This window comes from Podarcis erhardii (genome assembly GCF_964252035.2).
Source record: "Podarcis erhardii genome assembly, chromosome: 7".
Taxonomy (NCBI): Eukaryota; Metazoa; Chordata; class Lepidosauria; order Squamata; family Lacertidae; genus Podarcis; species Podarcis erhardii.
The window spans coordinates 11394378-11413507 of record NC_138511.1 but is presented as its reverse complement, the minus strand read 5'-3'; the positions used below and the strand labels follow the sequence as shown (position 1 = coordinate 11413507).

The following is a 19130-nucleotide window of genomic DNA, read 5'->3' as shown; positions in this document are numbered from 1 at the left end:
GACCAGACAGGACTCTAGCACTCTCCCGCCCCGGCCCTGCTCCCACGGTGGAGTCTACTTCTTCCCGAATCTGAGCGATTTTATCTGCAAAAAAATTTGCAAAATCATTGCAGGAGAACATGTGGCCCGTACTGGGCCCCGATGTTACAGGTGGTTCCGCTAAATTGCGAACCACCTGAAAGAGTCTCCTGCTGCTGTTTTCTGCAGATGCAATAGAGGCGGTGAAGAAAGTCTTCTTCGCCGTCGCTATCGCCACTTGGTAGGCTCGACGTTGAGCTCTAACCCGTGTCCGGTCAGATTCAGAATGAGTTATCCGCCACCGGCGCTCTAGCCGTCTCAACGATTGTTTCATTGCCCTCAGATCCGTGGAAAACCACGGGGCTCTCCGGGCTTCATGCAATCGGAGAGGGCGCTTCGGAGCCAAACAGTCAATAGCCCTGGTTAACTCCACATTCCAGCGGGCCACCAGGGAATCGGCTGAAAGGCCATCAACATGGGATAAAGCATCCCCAACCACTCTCTGGAAACCATTTGGATCCATTAAGTGGCGGGGGCGGACCATCCGAATCGGTCCCACCTCCCTGCAGAGGGGATGGGTCGCGGAGAAGTCCAGTTGCACCAGGAAGTGATCTGACCATGGCACTTCTTTCGTTTCGCTTTTGCATAGTGTCAGATCACCAACATCCGTAGAGGTAAACACCAGGTCCAAGGCATGTCCGCGGCTATGGGTTGGGCCAGACTTATTCAGGGACAGCCCCATGGAGGCCATGCTTTCCACGAAGTCCCGAGCGGCCCCTTGTAAGGTCGTGTCGGCATGGATGTTAAAATCCCCTAGGACGACCAAACTAGGTGTCTCCAGGAGAACATCCGCCACGACCTGAAGCAGCTCGGGCAGGGAATCCTTGGTGCAGCGGGGAGGTCGGTACACCAAAAGGAATCCTGTACTGCCCCTATTGCCCAACTTCCAGAACATGCACTCAGAAAACTGGGTCTTCCCAATAGGACGCCTGGTGCAAACTAATGACTTCCTAAAAATCACTGCAACCCCCCCTCCCCGCCCACATGACCTGGGTTGCTGTGCGTAAGAGAAACCTGGTGGACAAGCAGCGGCAAGGACAGGCCCATCTGCTTCATCCAACCAAGTCTCTGTTACACATGCCAGGTCAAGTCCTCCATCCACGATCAAGTCATGGATGGCAGTGGTCTTATGAATCATTGACCTGGCATTGCACAGCAACACTTTCAGGTCATGTGGGTATCCCTTGCTGATTCTAGTATTCGTCCGGTCAGGACCAGACCCAGAGGCAGGGATAGTCCTCAGACAACGACTAAACCTGCCTCCTCTGTAATGACATGGTCTGGTCTTAGCGTAACTCCTCCTCCTACCCGTGATCACTGAGATCGGTTGTCCCAGTGCATTCCCCCCTGTGAAGCATATCCCAGCCATTTTATGGGCTGGGGCCCATTCCCCGGCAGCCCTGACCCCTCCCCTTAAGAACAAAATAACCCCTTTAAGAAACAAAAAAAAAAAAAAAAAACAAACAAAAAAAAAAAACACAAAAAAACCACAAATAAGACAATATAAACAAAAAACAATAGAAATTACAAAAATTACAAAAACATAAAATCAAACAAATTCCCAGGCCCAATAAACATCCACCGCACCCCCCCCCCACATACAAAAAATTCAAAATAAAAATTTTAAAACATTTTAAAAGCACTCTGCACCCCTCCGGCAGTAACAGCAACTGTTCCAGTGAGGCCCGTCAGGCCCTGCCCCAGGCCAGATGGTGAGTGGCAGGAAGGAGCAGGGCCCTCAGACACTCACATGCAGGAGAGTCCTCCTGGGCAGCAGAGTCCAGCAGTCCTTTATGAGGCTTCAGGCCCCGCCCCAGGCCAGATGGTGAGTGGCAGGAAGGAGCAGGGCCGTCAGGCACTCACATGCAGGAGAGTCCTCCCGGGCAGCAGAGTCCAGCAGTCCTTTATGAGGCTTCAGGCCCCGCCCCAGGCCAGATGGTGAGTGGCAGGAAGGAGCAGGGCCGTCAGGCACTCACATGCAGGAGAGTCCTCCCGGGCAGCAGAGTCCAGCAGTCCTTTATGAGGCTTCAGGCCCCGCCCCAGGCCCGATGGTGAGTGGCAGGAAGGAGCAGGGCCCTCAGGCACTCACATGCAGGAGAGTCCTGCAAACATCTGAGTTGGGGATAGAGTGAGGCAGCCGGCCTCCTGCCACCCCCACCAGCAAATCAAAACAAATCCTTGCAGTTTGAAATTGTGCACTTTAGGATTCCAGCCTGATATGCGCCCCGCTTTCTATGGGCGGGGATTTTCCCCCCCTTCCCATGCAGAAGCATTTTGGTATGGAGCTTTGTGACACACTGCAGCTCACAAACAAGGCCTTCCTCGGATCTTGTCCCCAAGAGTCTCCTTGCAAAATAAACCAGTTGCGAAATAAAACCATCCAACCCACTGAGGTGTCACCAGACCCTTGCCACTGTTTTGACTGACCCAGACTTACACAACCACCTGCCCTGGAATTTGTTCCCCAAAAGACAAGGGTTTTTTCTCCGTAGATATCCTACCGCCCCCCTCCCCCAAAAACATGTTTTTTTGTAGTGTCCTGCTTGTGAAACAACCCCCCCCCCTGAATATGGCTCCCCCTCCCCTCTTTTCATTGAGCCCCAGCTATGAGACCTGTTTTTTTATTTCTAAGGACCTTCAGGGTGCAAGTGACCCTGTTCATAAAGGTTTGCATTGCTAATTGTTTTCTGTTTCAGTTGCGGCTGCTTTAAATTATGGCTTTAAATTTGTTTGTGTGCTGTTGGAGCTCTGAACTCCTCTTACATTCTGTTATCTGTTAAAATACTTTGTGCACCATGTGGGAATCAGGGATGTGGTCTTGCTATTCAAATGCTGACCACGGCCAGTTGAGGCCAGCTACCAATTTATCCCGTTGGCTTCTTTCTTGCTTCCCACATTCTTAGAGTATGTAGTTGGGCTCACTCACTCGAGTCATATTCTGGAGCTAGGATTGCTCTGCTGCCTCCCAGGGCTCCAAATTGCATTGGGCTGGGGTCAGGGTTGACTCTGATCTGAACTTTGTGTGTTCCTCAGCTGGGGGGGGGGGGATGCAGTTCCAACAGCCATGAATGGAGCCAGGACAGAATGGGAATAAACTGTAGCCATGTTGGGCCATTGGGCAGAAGTCCCCTGGTGCCATTCGCACCAAGGGGGATCCTTCTGTCTGTCTTCTGCCCAAAGGGCAAGGTGGCTCCGAATGGGATGTGGTTACTGCCCATGCCGTCGCTGCCCGAGGACAAGCCAGCCAGGCGCAGGCAGGCAGCTGACCCTCCCAGCTAGCAGTGCCTGTCTTTTGTCAGGGCAGCTATTTCCAGAGAGTGACTCACTCCTTCCGCCCCTCTCGCTTCTCAGGCCGTTGGCCCTCGGCCTACATGGGACAGAGCATCAAGGACATCTCCACCTCCCCCCCTTTTTCACCCCCCCCCTACGGTCCACAAACTGAGAAAGGAGTTTGCTCCCAGATCCATCATTCCCCAGCATCTCTGATTTCTACAATTCCACTTTTTTATTCTTCTGCGTATGAGAAGCTCCCATTTATGGGATGGTCCTGGGCTGACGAGGGATTTTGCAAGCCATCGGTATCACCTAAGCCATGGGTAGGCAAACTAAGGCCCAGGGGTTGGATCCAGCCCAATCGCCTTCTAAATCCGGCCCGCAGATGGTCCGGGAATCAGCGTGTTTTTACATGAGTAGAATGTGTCCTTTTATTTAAAATGTACCTCTGGGTTATTTGTGGGGCCTGCCTGGTGTTTTTACACGAGTAGAATGTGTGCTTTTATTTCAAATGCACCTCTGGGTTATTTGTGGGGCATAGGAATTCGTTCATTTTGCCCCCCAAAATATAGTCCAGCCCCCCCAAGGTCTGAGAGACAGTGGACCGGCCCCCTGCTGAAAAAGTTTACTGACCCCTGACCTAAGCGGTCAGGAAAAAAGCAAGATCCACTGGCTTAATTGAAAGTAAGTTCCACTGTGTTCCATAGGGTAACAGGGTCTAGGATTGCAGCTTTTATTTTCCTCCCCCCCCCCAAATATGCCCCAGAACAACCCTGCCACGGGAAACGAGGCTCGCGTGTTGATGACTGGGGTGGTGAAATTTTTGCAATAGGGGAGAATCCCGCCCCCCCATCCCATCTGCTTTAAATGGTGTGGCTGTGGCCCTGGCCTCCCTCACCCCACCGCCTCTTATTATTGAGGAATCAAAAAGGATTTCCCCATTTTGTCCTTTTTAACAGCTTCAAATATCTCAGGAACAGGAAGAAGAAAGACTTTGTACTATTTCATGCCAATTTGGATGGTTTCTGCTTGATTGTTGAGATCGTACAACCATTTCAATTGGGAAACTATTTAATAGAGATTATTTTTTGTTAAAACCCTTGAATGTGTTTAAAATGTGTTATAGGAATTCTAAGGTCTCATATATATAAACCATATGTTCATAAAGTATATAAACCACGTGTTTGAAATAGTACAGGAGAGCAATCCTGATACCATTTTGACTCTCTCAAATTGACCTCAGATATTCTCCCCATTGTCCCTTTGCTCACAACTCCTGTCTTTAGGGCGTATTTGTGTATGAATAGGGTGAGCCTGTGACCTGGATTCAGGAACTAAGTATTTAGCATCTCAAAAAGAATAGCCAGGATACCCAGGTCAAGCAATCAGTAACCATTATCAGGTATCTTGACAGATAGGTTTTCTACTATTGACCGCCCCCTGTGTTGTATTTCTGCTGGGGACCACCTCTTGAGCGACAGGGGAGGCAATTTCAAAAGTCTATATAAGACCTTGCACACCACTGTCCTGGGTGCCTCTCTCCCTCCCTGCATGGGAGGAGTGAGGACTCTGTTGCAACAGTTTAATAAAGATAAGGCTTACTAGCTAAAATAATAATAATAATAATAATAATAATAATAAGCACCCCCTTTGCTTGGGATTTCGCAGCAACTGGACTTCGAAGGCATGATGCTTGAAAGCAAAACATTGATATGATGCCTAGGAGTTGCTAGAACAGAGGAAGCTGTTTTGTCCTTTGCCATGCATGGGTTCCACCTAGCCAACAATGGACTTTAATAATCTTGCATAATATGACATCCTATGCATGGCCAAAGTTTGGTATCCCGCCCCCATGGAACTTCTCAATTCTGGGTTTTCTTATTTTGTACCTGCTCGGTGCCCTGTGCAGTGGAACTGCCTGCACTGCCCTGAATCCTTCGCTGATCTAGCTCAGCGGTGTCTGCACTGACTGGCAGCGGGACTCTCTCCCAGCCTTGCCTGGAGATGCTGCCAGGGACTGAACCTGGGGCCTTCTGCATGCCCAGCAGGTGTCCTGCCGTTGAGCTACTACAGCCCTTTCCCTCCACGGATTTTCTAACCCCCTTTTAAAGCCATCCACGTTGGTGACCGTCGCTACATCCTGTGGCGGTGAGTTCCACCGTTCAATCCTGCTTTCTCTTATCTGTCCTGAATCTCCCAACTTTCAGCTTCACTGGATGACCAAGAGTTCTAGCGTTATGAGAGAGGGCGGAAAAACTACTCCCTATCAAGCTTTCCCCATGCCATGCATAATTTTGTAGACTTCTAGCATTTCCCTTTTTCACTCACCTTTTCCTTAAACTATAAAACCCCTGAATGCTACAGCAATATCCTCTTTGAGGCGAAGCAACCGGAACTGTACCCCAGGATTCCCACACATGCAGAGACGAACGTGATGACTCTCCTTCCCTTTGGGAAAAAAATTCTCTGAAAAGAAACAGTCGCCCACAAGAGAAAAAGCGGATGTCACACCAGGTACCGGTATCCCCAATAATTTATAACAAACCAAAGGCAATCTATTATATACAAAGGAGAATGGCCAAAGGGGGGGGAGTGGTGAGCCCAACCCCTTCGCTCACCTTCCGAAACCAACCAACCCACCCCCTCACCCCCAGGCCGTCCCCCAGTTGCTATGGGGCGATGGGGGATGCTCAGATTTTGATTTCAGTCCTGAAGGTCTGTTGGGCGTGCTCAATGTGCTTGCCGGGGCGCTTTTGAGCCTTGATGGTCAGGGAGCCGTCTCCGCCCAGGGCAGAGGTGACCGAGGTGGGGTCCACATCCTCAGGCAGCTGGCATTTGTGGGTGAAGGTGTTCATGATGGTCCCATCCGCTGCCAGCTGAGCAGGGCAAAGAGAGAGGAGAGAGGAGTCAGCGGGGGCCTGGACTGGGGATGTTTAGTCTGCCTCCCTTTTCCCTCTGAGGATGGGTCAGCCTTTCGCACAGCAGGCCCTGCGGAACTCCCTGCCACAGGAATCGTCACTGCTGTCTTTTAGATGTCTCCCAAAAAAAGTGTTACTGCTCAGGCAGGACTTTGTCACTGTGATTGCTACCAACCAGTATTTATTGATGCTTTCATTTATTTTATTGTGATTTTTTTGGTGGTGTATACCACCTTCCTGCATTTTTGTGGAATCATAGAGTTGGAAGGGACCCAAGGGTCATCTAGTCCAACCCCCTGCAATGCAGGAATCTCGGCTAAAGCATCCATGAGCTGGCTTTAAGTAGTTCAAGCAATCTGCCTATAAATAGTTCAGTCAATCAGTTTAGGGCCGTGACCACAGAGATGGGTTGCAGTGGTGTATAGGGGAGGGCAAGGAGTGTCCCCAGTGGGGGATGGGGGTGGGCTCTAGAGCATGGGCAGAGGGCAGGGGATGCAGCCTCCGTGCAGAAGCTCAGTCAATCTGGACCTGGAAGGGGGACACTGGGTGGTATGCATTGCTAGCCTTACTCAGAGTAAGCCCATTGACATGAAGGGATGTGACTAACTGAACTCCAGGAGTTTCATTGCCCAAATCCCCCCCCCCCAAGAATCCTGGGAACTGTAGTTTGTTAAGGGTGATCTGTATTGGGTGAACTACAGTTCTCGGGATTCTTTGCAGGAAAGTCATGTGTTTTTAAATGCATGACGTACACGCAGCCTGGCTGGAGTCTGTCCACTTTTCAGCTCTTGCTTTCCTGTGATCCTTGTGGTATGAGGGTGTCCCTGATAGAAACCACACCTCCCTGCCTCAGTTGCCCGGTCTGTACAATGGGGCCAACTCATCCTGCTTCCACAGCCTCACTTCGCAACGCCAAGCCCTCCAAGTTGCCCCTTCTCCCGTCAGCCCCCCTTGGGACCGCAAACCAGAACAGGTGCACCCATTTCCTGGCCCACAAAGCTCAGGTCTTCCTCCCAAAATCCCTCCAGGATTTTCAAGGCAGCCAGAGAGCCAGGAAGATGGTTCAGTGCTTCTGTCACCATGCCTACTGTCTGGAACATTGCGTTCCCACCCCGGAGGAGTGGCAGGAGGAGAGAGCACTGTGTCCCCAGCAAAGGCAGAGAGCATTTGTCACTGGGGAAGGATGCCAGGCAGACAGGGAGAGAAAGTCCAGGAGGAGCCCCCCCCCCACTCCCTGGCAGCATCCTGGGTGCCCTTTCTTATGCCAGCAACATCCAGCACCTCTGCAAAAAGGGCACTGCTTAACCCCATCTCATTTCAGGCTGAAAGCACTTTTCAAGCACTTTCCCAAGAATTATGTGAACCATAGTTTGCAACTCAGGTTTCCGATTGGCCACTGTGAGAGCAGGATGCTGAATGTATCCTGCAGTACCCTCTTAATTCCCAACTACAGTTCCCTTAATCCTTTGGGGGAAGCTATGCTCTTTAAAAAAGGGAAGCGGGTGGCGCTGTGGGTTAAACCACAGAGCCTAGGACTTGCTGATCAGAAGGTTGGCGGTTTGAATCCCCGTGACGGGGTGAGCTCCCGTTGCTCGGTCCCTGCTCCTGCCAAACTAGCAGTTTGAAAGCACCTCAAAGTGCAAGTAGATAAATAGGTACCGCTCTGGCGGGAAGGTAAACGGCGTTTCCATGCACTGCTCTGGTTTGCCAGAAGCAGCTTAGTCATGCTGGCCACATGACCCGGAAGCTGTACACCGGCTCCCTTGGCCAATAAAGTGAGATGAGCCCAGAGTCGCCCACGACTGGACCTAATGGTCAGGGGTCCCTTTACCTTTACCTATGTGCATTAAAGTTACGGTGTTTTCCCCAGCCCCAAACTCAGAGGTTGTTTGGGAATAGATTTTGCCCTAAGAAGGCAGAACGGTTGGTCTGGAGGAGATCTGGGCACCCCTGTGGTCCACCCTTCCTTCCCCAGATCCTTTGGACTACAGTTCCCATCAGCCCCAGCACCACACCTCTGTGGCTCATGGAAGTTGTAGTCCAGAGCTCCCTTAAAAGCTATTTCCCGCTGGATCTAAGAGGCGGAGGGGGAGGACTCGGAGGGGCCTCTCACCTTCTCTGCGTGGACTTCAATCTGGTTTTTCGACGTGGTGATGATGATGTCTTCGGGGGAGAAGTCGCTGACGTCCACTGCAAACTGATACGTGTCCCCTAAGGTCTTGATGTTCCCCATCCCTCCAGCACGGCCCGCTGTGAAAAAGAGGGACAAGGTCGACGTGAACCCCAGATCCCTCGACACAAGGATCTGTTTTCTGGGCCACAGAAGGGTTCAGAGCATTGGCCCAAAACTGGAAGCAAGAAGAATTATCGATGAAAGAAGAATGGAGGTTGAAATTGATGGACTATGCAAAATTAGATAAACTAACAGGAAGGATTCGAAACCTTCGGGACCAGAGATTCTCAGAAGACTGGAGTAAATTTACGGATTATTTGAAAAGTAATTGTGATGAACAGATTACGCTAGTAGGTTTGCAGAAGTTTTGTACGGCGAATTATTTGAAATATTGCAAAAAAGATAATGGGGAGAATTATTAGTTAAAGATAATTAAAGGTAATATGAAATTAAGAAATGCATAATAAGTGATAAGAACGGAAAACCATCAGAGGTGTTGACGGAAGTCCAAAAAAAAATAATTGTGTAAGATGTGAAGTTCTGTTGTATGAATGCTAAGTAATAAGTTAAAATCTGATAAAAATGTGTGTGTGTGTGTGTGTGTGTGTGTGTGTGTGTGTATGAATGAATGAAAGGGTTCAGGGCATCTGTCTGCTGGGGACAGAATACTGGGGCAGGATACTGGAGAAAGTGGGGCAGAGAGACAGGTGTCCTCCTTCCCTCTCCGAATACTGGATCTGGAAGTGAGAGAGCCGGTTTAGAGAACCATAGATTCATAGATTTGTAGAGTTGGAAGGGACCCTGAGGGTCATCTAGTCCAACCCCCTGAAACTCAGGGCTGTGAAGCTGTCCTGTAACAGGGATCGAACCTGCAACCGTGACATCATCAGCGCCAAACTCTAACCAACTGAGCTATCCAGGCCCTCTTAAAATGATCTGCAGCCTCCCCGTCGGGGAATCGAACCCCGGTCTCCTGCATGACAGACGGGGATACTTACCACTATACTAACGAGGAACTACCGAGGATTCAGGACAGTGTAAAGGAAACCCAGTGACAACAGTTAAACTGTGGAACTCCCTCCTGCAGGAAGCAGCAATGCCGAACAATTTGGATGGCTTTAAAAGAGAATTGGACAAATTCTGGAGGACAACAAAGTGAATCCTGTTTACCGTCCACATTGGCAATGTTCTACACTCACAGAGGTCGAGATGCTCTGGTTTCCCATGGGTTGGGGGCTTCTGGTCAGCCGCTGTGAGAACAGGAGGCTGGGATACATTGGTGGGGTCCCTTTGGCCTGATTCACTACACTACACTGACCAAGTCCAGAGTGCCAGATACTATCACACCTCCTTGGGCCACAGAAAAGAGCCCCAGAGTGGAGCATCAGTAAGAAAATCAGCAGATGTCTGCCCCAGCTGCCCTCCCTCCCCCATCATTGTTTCAGGCCTGTTCCCGTCTGAATAAGGGAAGGGCAGTGGTTGCTCAGTGGTTAGAGCATATGCTTTGCCTGCAGAACGCCCCAGGTTCAGTTTCCCACGGCGGCATCTCCAAGCAGGGCTGGGAAGGAGTCGATACTGAGCAGGATGGAACAGTGGCTGGACTCAGCTGAATGCAGCTTCCTGTGGTCCCAGGTCCAATCTATAGTCAAATGACCTCTGCCTGAGACCTTGGGCAGCGCCTCAGAGGTGGAGGAAGGAGGAAGCAGTAGTCTGAGAGACTTCACAAGGTAGCTCCTTCTGTCCTGGGGAGCCACGTCCAACCTGAAGGTCCAATTGGGTTAAGGATGGAATGATCTGCATCTTTGGATTCTTCCAGTTTACCATTTACCCCTTTGGAAGTTCAGGGCTCCACATTAGTTTGCAGATTTTTTTTATAAATAAAGTCACTGTAGAAAATTGCCAGCATTTTAGTGCTGAATCTCCTAATATATTTTTGGTTGGCTCTGTTGCGGTTCAAGGCGTGAGAATGTGGGAGCAAATTTGCCTTAGAAGCCACATCCACCTTCAGATCACCTTTACACCACTTTTAACAGTCTTGGCTCCCCTCCCAAAGAATCCCAGGAAACGTAGTTTACCCACCACAGCGCTGCCCTCAACAAACTACAGTTCCCAGGCTGCTTTGAGGGAAGCCATGCACTTTAAATGTATGGTGTGGGCAGGATCACACCCAGGCACACAAACACACACGCCCCGTTCCCACAGCCGCCTTGCCTGAGAAGCCCTGGGGCTCGCAGCGTGGTCTCAGGAAGCCCCCAAAATTGTCGCCGAATATCCCGTGCGCCTTCTCCATGGCGGCGAGCCTTGCTTGAGGAAAGAGCTGTACCCCCAACAGTGGCTTCGACCTCTCCGAAGGGGCTTATCCGGAAGAAAGAAAAGGAGGCGCCCTAATTCAAGCTGCCCAAGGAGTCTGGAGGCACTCAAGTTGGGTGGGCGAGAAAAGAGCAATTCCCTTCCCTGTTCAGCCCTTTCTGCTCTGCTCTAAGTCACTCTTGGGTGCTCGTGAGGTATTCAGCCACAGCTGCAGCACATATAAAGGCGCTCCGAGCCTCTGGGCCAACTTCCAGGCCTCTTGTCAAAGTCTCTAAATTTAGGCACTCTAGCATCATCACTCCCTCTGACCATCCCGCTGGAAAGTTTCCCCGGTGGATTGGGGGTGGGGGGTGGGACACGGGCTCCAAACAAACAAGGTGGGGGAGCGTCATGACTAGCATTCCTGCCGGCCTGGATAATAATAACAGCTCCCCCCCCCCGCGCGATTAGCCCTGCCTTCCAAAAAAAGGCGCATGAGTGGGCATGTGAGCCTGGCAAGGGATTGGAGTGGGGCGGGGAGGGTGAGTTTGTGTGACAGGAGGCAACAAAAGCAGATCCTAAAAGGACGATTCTCTGAGCTGGAGCAGGGAGAACCACTGGGATCTGGGCTGGCAGATCAAGACCTTGGGGACAGGACGTCAGGAGAGCCCTACAGACGCCCAACCACAAAATCATGTAATTGTAGAGATAAAAGGCGACCCGCAAGGGTCATCTAGTCCAACTCCCTGCAGTGCAGGAATCTCAGCTAAAGAATCCCTGACAGACGGCCACCCAACCTCTGCCTTAAAATTTCCAAGGAAGGAGAGTCCACCACCTCCCAAGGGCGTCGAACAGCTCTTGCTGTCAGAAATGTCCTTATGTTTAGTCGGAATCTCCTTTATCATCTTGGTCACCCTCCTCTGCACACCTTTTAGTTTGTCAATATCCTTCTTAAATGGTGGTCTCCAGAAATGGGCACAGTAGATCTAGGTCTGGCCCACTGAAATCAACCAACTCCTTGTCATATCCTAGCTCGGTCACGGGAGTCACTGACGGGAGTGTCGCTGGTCATTCCTGGAGTTGGCAAGGCTCACTTGACGATTATGAGAAACGTCAGCCCGGCTGATGGAACTCTCCGCCACTGGAGATTCAGCAGGAGGTGCCTTCTATGCCAACGTTTAAATTCCTCCTATTCCGTCAGGTAAGAAGACATCCTTCCAAAATGGTTCGTTGCTGTCCTTTTTTAAACTTTTTAATATGGTTTATATTTTTACTGCTGTAAACTGCTTTGATAGATATAGATATATATTTACGATACAGCAATATACAAATATTTTAATTAATAAATAAAGGACCACCGCCAGGTCCAGCATCCTGCCTTGCCATTGGCCAACCAGATGCCTCTTCCTAAACAGGGCCCTGAGCGCAACAATTCTCCCTTTCTGCTGTTCCCTGCAACGAGATTCATAAACATTTACCGACTCCAGTTAAGGCATAGCCATTGCAACTAGCAGCCCTGTTCCTCCTCTAAGCCACTTTAAAAGCCATGTAAATTTTGTGCCTGCTGCTTTTGCTTGACTCGGTGGAAGCACAAAGATGAAAAATGTATAATATTATATATACCATAGTCAGGGCTGTCTTAAGCATATGCAGCACCGGGGTGCAAAGATCCACCCGGTGCCCCCCCTTGCCTAGTCCAAGGCGTACAGAAGGACGGAGTCGGCTGACCTCAGTGTCTTGCTGGCTCGGTCGCCCCTGAACTTGTGGCGCAGAGCCACCCACAGCAGAAGAGCCCACTGCAGCGCTCTGACCGATGGGCCAGCTCTTCCCCGGACTCTCAGCCTGGTGCCCCTGAGAGCCCAGCATCTGGGTTCCCCGCACCCCTAGCACCTATGGGTAAGATGGCCCTGACCATTGTTCAGTAAGGGGGGTAAAAAGAGTTAAAGGACCCCTGACAGTTAAGTCCAGTCACAGACGACTCTGGGGTTGCGGCGCTCATCTCGCTTTACTGGCTGAGGGAGCCGGTGTACAGCTTCCAGGTCATGTGGCCAGCATGACTAAGCCTCTTCTGGCGAACCAGAGCAGCGCATGGAAATGCCGTTTACCTTCCCACCTGAGCTATATCCATTTATCTACTTGCACTTTGATGTGTTTTCGAACTGCTAGGTTGGCAGGAGCTGGGACCGAGCAACGGGAGCTCACCCCGTTGCGGGGATTCGAACCGCCGACCTTCTGATCGGCAAGCCCAAGAGGCTCAGTGGTTTTAGACCACAGCACCACCCACATCCCTCAGTAAGGGGGGGAGGGACAGCTAAATCAAGCATGACCCCCTTCAAACAAGCCCAAAGGAAACCTGTTTGATTTGCATCTTGCGTCCTGAAAGAAGCTATTTCCAAACAGTTGCGAGGCTCAGGCTGGAATCCAACAGGGGAAGCGGCAATGCGCAAAGCCTCACCTGTACAACTCCTGCCTGCCTTGCAGCCCTGGGGGGCGGGGATGAAAGGGGACGCCGTAAGCATTGGGGGAGGCAGTGCCAGACCCCCCCCTTGCATCCTTCGCCCATTTAAGGTTCCCTTTCCCAGCTCGCTCGGACGGATCCCGGGCCAAGGCCACCCCGGGGCGCTTGCGCGCACCCGGCAGCCCGGAATGTGCCTCGGTTGCGCGCTGGGAGGGGTGAGATGAGGCAGGCGGGAGGCATTTCACAGGCGGCTCGGAGGAGGAGGAGAAGGGGCTGGATCAGAGCTAAATCCGGCTTGCTTGGTCACCGTCCCGGCTCAAGCCTTAGTCACCCTTTGCTCGCGCTCTCTTGCCAGGGACGCCTGCCAATGCCATGCCGATCGCCCTCCGCTGCTTCCCGCAGGAGAAGCTCGCCCTTAAGCCAGGAGCCCGGCAGGCTCCTCCTCCGGGTGGCGCGGAGGCACAGAAATCATTCACGAGTTACCTACTGGGGGCATATTTGGGTTCGGAGGCAAACTGGCCCTGCCCCCCAGGGATGCCAACTAGAATAATACATTGGGGGAGGTACTGTAAGTCCCGCCCCGCATAATCCTTTTTTTTAAAAATATATAATTTTTAATAAAATGATTTTATGTTACAAAAAGCATTACAACCATACTGCCACAAAATATTATTGAGAGAAATAAAAATGACATGCATCCATATTTTGTTTGTTATTTGTTATTTACCGTCTTATTTCCTCCCACACATTTCATACAAAACACCCACCCGCACACACACACGAGAAATAATAATAATGCTAATAATGAAAATAAATATTTCCCCCCTTTTATCTTACAAAATCTTTTCTTCAGTTTTGACTTCCTGTCAAGTTCCTTCGCATATGTTTTACCTTACAATTGAATGTACGCAAAAACCCTGCACAATCGATCACACATGCACACCATTTGAATGGCAATACACATCAACTTGGGGGGGCAGTCCCCTCAAAAAAATTATTGGGGGGGTGATGGTACCTTGGCCCCAGGAGTTGGCTCCTACGCTGCCCCGCTGTATTTTGTTTCATAAAACGTATATACTCTGATTTGCCAAAAGAAAAGCAAATTATCAGCAGCTATTTAAAAAGTCGGAAAAATTTAAACCAGCTGATTAAAACCATGTCAACAGTCTGGGTATCTGTTGAAACAAAAATGGTGTTGTTCTTTTAAAGCGGGCACCAAAAAGAACACCTTGAAGGCACCTGACATCAATAGGGAGGGAGTTCCAAAGTGTGGACGCTGCTGCCACACTTAAAGATGGAAAACCCTGGGGTCAGCCATCTGACACAACTCTCCCCAATGCTTGAGAAAAGATGGGGCTCACATTTCCCAGTAAAAGGGGTGTTTTTTTCTGCCTGCGGCCTCTCTCTCTCCCTGCCCCATTTCCAGGAGTCTCGGGGGGGGGGCTACTCTCTTGCACTCGGGTCCTGCTTGCAGACTGCCCTTGGGGGGCATCTGGTTGGCCACGGGGACTGAAAGCAACAGGCTGAACTACAAGGGCCCTGGGCCTGATCCAGCTGCCTCTCCTGATGTTCTTATGTCTCTGGGCAGAGCAGAGGGAGCTTGCCTCTCTGCCAGGTACACAATGGGGGCCATTCAGCTCAGCAACCCAGCACGGCCCTTAACAAGGAGGCACTGAGTGATGGGGGCATTTTCCAAACTGCAACAAGTGGTTCAGGGGTACGTCGTCTCTGCCCCCTCACCCATTATTGAGGGGAAGTGCGTGGAACAGGTCTCGGTGTTTCAATTTCTGGGAATGGAGTTGAGAGATGACCTAACCTGGGGAGAAAACAGCAAAGACCTGATGAAGAGAGCACAGCAGAGGTTATATTTTGTGAGAATCCTCCGGAAAAAACAATCTCTTAAAGGACCTGTTGATGGCATTTTACCATTGTACTGCGGAGAGTGTATTAATTTATGGTCTGTGTGTGGTTTGGGAGCTGCACGGTCAGGGAAAAAACAATGCTGTCCAGGGTTGTAAAGAATGCGGAGAGAATAATTGGGTGCACTCTTCCCACCTTGGATCAAATCTATGCTTCCAGGTGCTATAAGAAAGCTGCAGAGATAGCGCAGGATAGTGCACACCCCGGAAATGATCTCTTTCAGCTTCTGCCTTCTGAAAGAAGGTACAGGGTTATACCCACCCGGGAAGAATGGCAGATGAATCTGATGGACTATATGGAACTGGCTGAGATGACTAGCAGAATCCGAGACCAAGGAGAAGAGTTGGTGGAAGAAGAGTGGAAGAAATTTAAAGTTTATCTTCAGAAATATTGTAAAATTAAGGAATGTTAGAAAGATGTTGGGGGGGGAAATTATGTGGTTTTAGCAGAAAGGATATAAAGGATTAAGTAAAAATGAATTGGTGAAAGAGAGAAGGTAAAATTATAATATGTTAAGATAAATTATTAGGATAAAAACAAAGTTGGAAGGATTTGCTGGAATATTTAATTGAATTAGAATACAAAAATGGGAGGTGTGAGGAAGTCAAGGAAATAAGTGAATGTATGTAAGTGAGTTAAAGGTTTGACTTGTTTTTTATTTCTTTTTTCTTTTTTCTGTTTTTTGATGATATGTATTGTTTTTTCTTTTTTCCCCTTGATTGTTTTCTTTTTTTCTTTTTTCTTTCTGTAACCTTTAAAACCTTAATAAAAATTTATTTAAAATAATAAAAAAAAAATGAAAGAAGGTACAGGGTTATAAAGACTAGGACTAGCCGTCTGAGAAACAGTTTCTATCCAAATGCGATTTGGGTTTTAAAGATTATTGTATTGTATCGTATCGTTCAACCATACCCCCAGTGCCACCCCCAGTTACAGAGCTGGTGATGAGGGGGCATTTTTTAAAGGACACAAGTATTGTCCCATCCGGAGTTGGCAAAAGCAAGTCCCATCTAGTCCAGCCCCTCTCTCTGCCCTCGCAGTGGCCAGCCAAATGCCCCAAAGTGTATAATAGAATCATAAGAGTTGTAGAGCCAGAAGGGAACCCAAGGGTCATCTAGTCCAGCCCCACAAGCAGGACCTGAGCAGAGCAGCAGCCCTCTTCCCTTTGTGCTGCCCACCAACTGACTTTCAAGGGGATCCTGTCTCCAACAGTGGAGAGCATAGCCATTGCGACTTGCAGCCATGAATTTGTCTAATCTCCTTTCAAAGTCCTCCATGTCGGTGACCATCACTGCTTCCTGTGGGAGGGAGTTCCATAGGTTAACCATGCACTGTGCAAATGATGCGCTTTTGTGTGTTGTTTTCACTAATGCCCCTTTCCCCCAAACCAATGCACTGCTGGGGAATTATATCATGAAGTTCAGAGAAGTGCAGAGAGGCAGTTTCTCGCTGAAACACAAATAAAACTGAACCTGTCGCCACCATCCCACCTTATTTATGACGCTTACAAAGGAAAGCACTGAGGCACAGTGAGGCCCTGCCCACACAGCCCTACTGCCCTTGGCTCTGTCTTTTGGTCACGCAAGAGTGTGACGCGTACTTTGGGGAACTGGAATGCAGGCACGTACTCCGCAGATGAGCTCCTGCAACTCAAATCAGATGCTGGCCCTCGAATCTGGCTCAGACGACACCCTTGTGGTGTAGGAGGGCTGGATCCCAGCGCAGGCAAACTGCTCTTCCCTCGCAGCCCTTTTCCTTGCTCCTGAGTTGCTGCCAGGCCAGTTCCTTCCAGCTCAGGTCTGCCTGGATCCCTGAAGGGCACTTTCTGCAAGGTCCCAAATCACCTGCAGATGGTTAGAGGTCAGAGAGAGGGGTGTGGTGGGGAGGGAGGGAGGGAGACAGGTGTGTTCTCTGGCTAGCGCAGGTGCAGAGAGACAAGATCCCGGAGAGGACACACCAGGACTTTTCCACCAGAGAGGCAGGGTAAGTCTTTTGCACGCTCTAGGGTTGTAGCTTGTTAACTCAGGCAGCCACCTGTGACTTGTGCACTTACCTGGGATTCAGCCCATTAAACATAGCAGGTCTTACTCTTGTGTAATTCAGCCTAGGGCAGAGCTGTTGCAGAAAACCCCTGGCAAGGGGGTCTTCAGAGAAGACTCTTGGTTGCTCCTGTAGCTGAAACGACAAGGGTTGCTCAGGGTGTTTTGTTGGAGTTAATTCTTTCCAGTTTGGTGGTTTTCAAGAAGAAACAGCAGCCGTGGCCATGAATTCCTACTTGAGGCTGAAAGAGGAGAAGGAGATGTAAATTGCTAGCATTTTCTCTTAGAAATAAACCCTGTGGGAGGTGGAGGGGTCTTTGACTTTCTGAATTTTTGAGTAATTTGGCATCCCAACCCTTTCCCAAGCAGGAAGGTCTGCTTTGCAGGGTTTACTCTGAGCTTAAGTGTGCACAGGATTGCAGCCTCAGGAGCTTCAGAATATTTCATGTTTACACTTAAAATTATGCAGGGGGGGGGGCTACCTGGATCGGCCTGTTTTATGTTAGACCGAAGTTGTGGCCCGTAACTCCAGGTGCTAGTGGGGTACTCAGAACTCGGTTGTGCAGAGAAAAGGCACTCTGTGCATGCCTAGAGGCACCCTTTCCCTCCTGCTTCGCACATTCCATGGCAATGTGGGGCTGAGTTTACCCAGGTCTAGGCTTGAATGAGCCGGAAGAGGGCCAAGGATGGATTTAGGGGAAGGGCCCAGAATTGCTGGCTCAGTGAATTCAGCAGCATAGAGCCCCACAGAGTTGCACCAACTTGCCCACAGGATCACAACTCCCACAGAGCTGGGAGGAATGGTGCAGCAAATTTGGTCTTCAGCCTTTCCTCCCTGCCCCACCATGTAGTCACCCGCTGGGAACCTTCCCCATTTCCAACAGGGGGTGCTTGCCAGCCCTATCAACAGATGGATGCAGAAGGTCAGCAGAAGAGGAAAGATGGAAGGGAGGAGGAAGAAGAGCGGATTCTGATGCTGGAGCAGAGTTGGAAACCTTGGCCAAAAACACGGAGGAAGATCAGAGGTAAGGGAAAAGGAATCTAGGGATCTATAAGAGTCAGAGGATCCCCTGGGTGGTTATCCAGAGGTAGGTTCCCTGTGCGGCATCCATGCTGGTCCTCAAAACCTTCAGCTGCTGGTGGGAATGCAGGAAGAATCAAGGCAGATAAGAGAAAGTCCTTTTTCACACAGTGACCAGCACCAACCTAGATCACTTGACAAGAGGATCAGAGAACTTCATGGAGGAGACGGCAATAATAATAATAATAATAATAATAATAATAATAATAATACAGGAACTCCGCTCACTCTGGGGAGCTTCCAACAAATTATAAAAACCACAGTAAAACTTCAAACATTAAAACCTTCCCTATACAGGGCTGCCTTCAGGTGCCTTCTAAAAGTCGAAAAGTTGTTTATTTCCTTGACATCTGGTGGGAGGGCGTTCCACAGGGCAGGCACCACCACCAAGAAGGCCCTCTGCCTGGCTCCCTGTAACCTCCCTTCTTGCAGTGAGGGAACCACCAGAAGGCCCTCGGCGCTGGACCTCAGTGTCCAGACTGAACGATGGAGGTGGAGACGCTCCTTCAGGTATACAGGACCGAGGCCATTTAGGGCTTTAAAGGTTAACACTGACACTTTGAATTGTGCTCAGAAAGTACTGGGAGCTGACGTACTGTCGATCTTTTCATTTATTTATTTTTAAATGAATTTATTAAAGTTTCAAGAATTACAAAAAGAAAAAATGAACATACCACGTTAAACAAAAACCAAGCAACACACCACAATAAAAAAGGGGGAAAAAACCAGAAGAATAAAACCCATTAAACAAAAAACAAAATTAGAAAAAAGAAAAAGCATCAATTCTCTTTTCTATTCTTTCATTAGCTTGTTTCCTTGACCTCCTCACACCTCCCTTTTTTGTATTCTAGGTCGATTATCTATTTCAGCAAATCCTTTCCCTCTTTTCAAATTTTTGTCC

At 49.6% G+C, this 19130-nt stretch overlaps 2 protein-coding genes across 4 annotated transcripts in view; one reads left to right on the top strand and one right to left on the bottom strand.

Annotated features, from left to right (window-relative positions):
• Positions 1-5866: 5866 nt before the first annotated feature.
• On the bottom strand, positions 5867-10959 carry HSPB7 (heat shock protein family B (small) member 7). Its single transcript, XM_081871464.1, has 3 exons — positions 10654-10959; positions 8383-8519; positions 5867-6227 (listed from the first exon to the last, which is right to left on the bottom strand). The coding sequence occupies exons 1-3, from the start codon at positions 10730-10732 to the stop codon at positions 6042-6044; spliced, it is 402 nt and encodes a 133-aa protein (XP_081727590.1). The 5' UTR covers positions 10733-10959; the 3' UTR covers positions 5867-6041.
• A 269-nt stretch (positions 10960-11228) lies between these two features.
• CLCNKB (chloride voltage-gated channel Kb) overlaps positions 11229-19130 on the top strand; it is a 33250-nt gene continuing 25348 nt past the window's right edge. Inside the window, exons 1-3 of one of the 3 annotated variants that reach the window (XM_081870982.1) lie at positions 11229-11427; positions 11933-11956; positions 18033-18173. In XM_081870982.1, coding sequence (XP_081727108.1) covers positions 18059-18173 — 115 coding nt within the window. In that variant the 5' untranslated portion in view covers positions 11229-11427; positions 11933-11956; positions 18033-18058. Of the gene's footprint in view, positions 11957-18032; positions 18174-19130 lie in introns of all 3 variants that reach the window. The other 2 variants (XM_081870981.1, XM_081870983.1) reach the window with 2 other exon arrangements.

Bases quoted from the DNA above. Each gene is read 5' to 3' on its own strand.
- HSPB7 (XM_081871464.1), bottom strand. From the start codon at position 10,732: ATGGAGAAGGCGCACGGGATATTCGGCGACAATTTTGGGGGCTTCCTG. The intron at 8,520-10,653 runs GCAAGGCGGCTG...TCTTTTTCACAG, and splicing joins CGAGCCCCAGGGCTTCTCAG to CGGGCCGTGCTGGAGGGATG. The intron at 6,228-8,382 runs GTGAGAGGCCCC...TGCCCTGCTCAG, and splicing joins TTGAAGTCCACGCAGAGAAG to CTGGCAGCGGATGGGACCAT.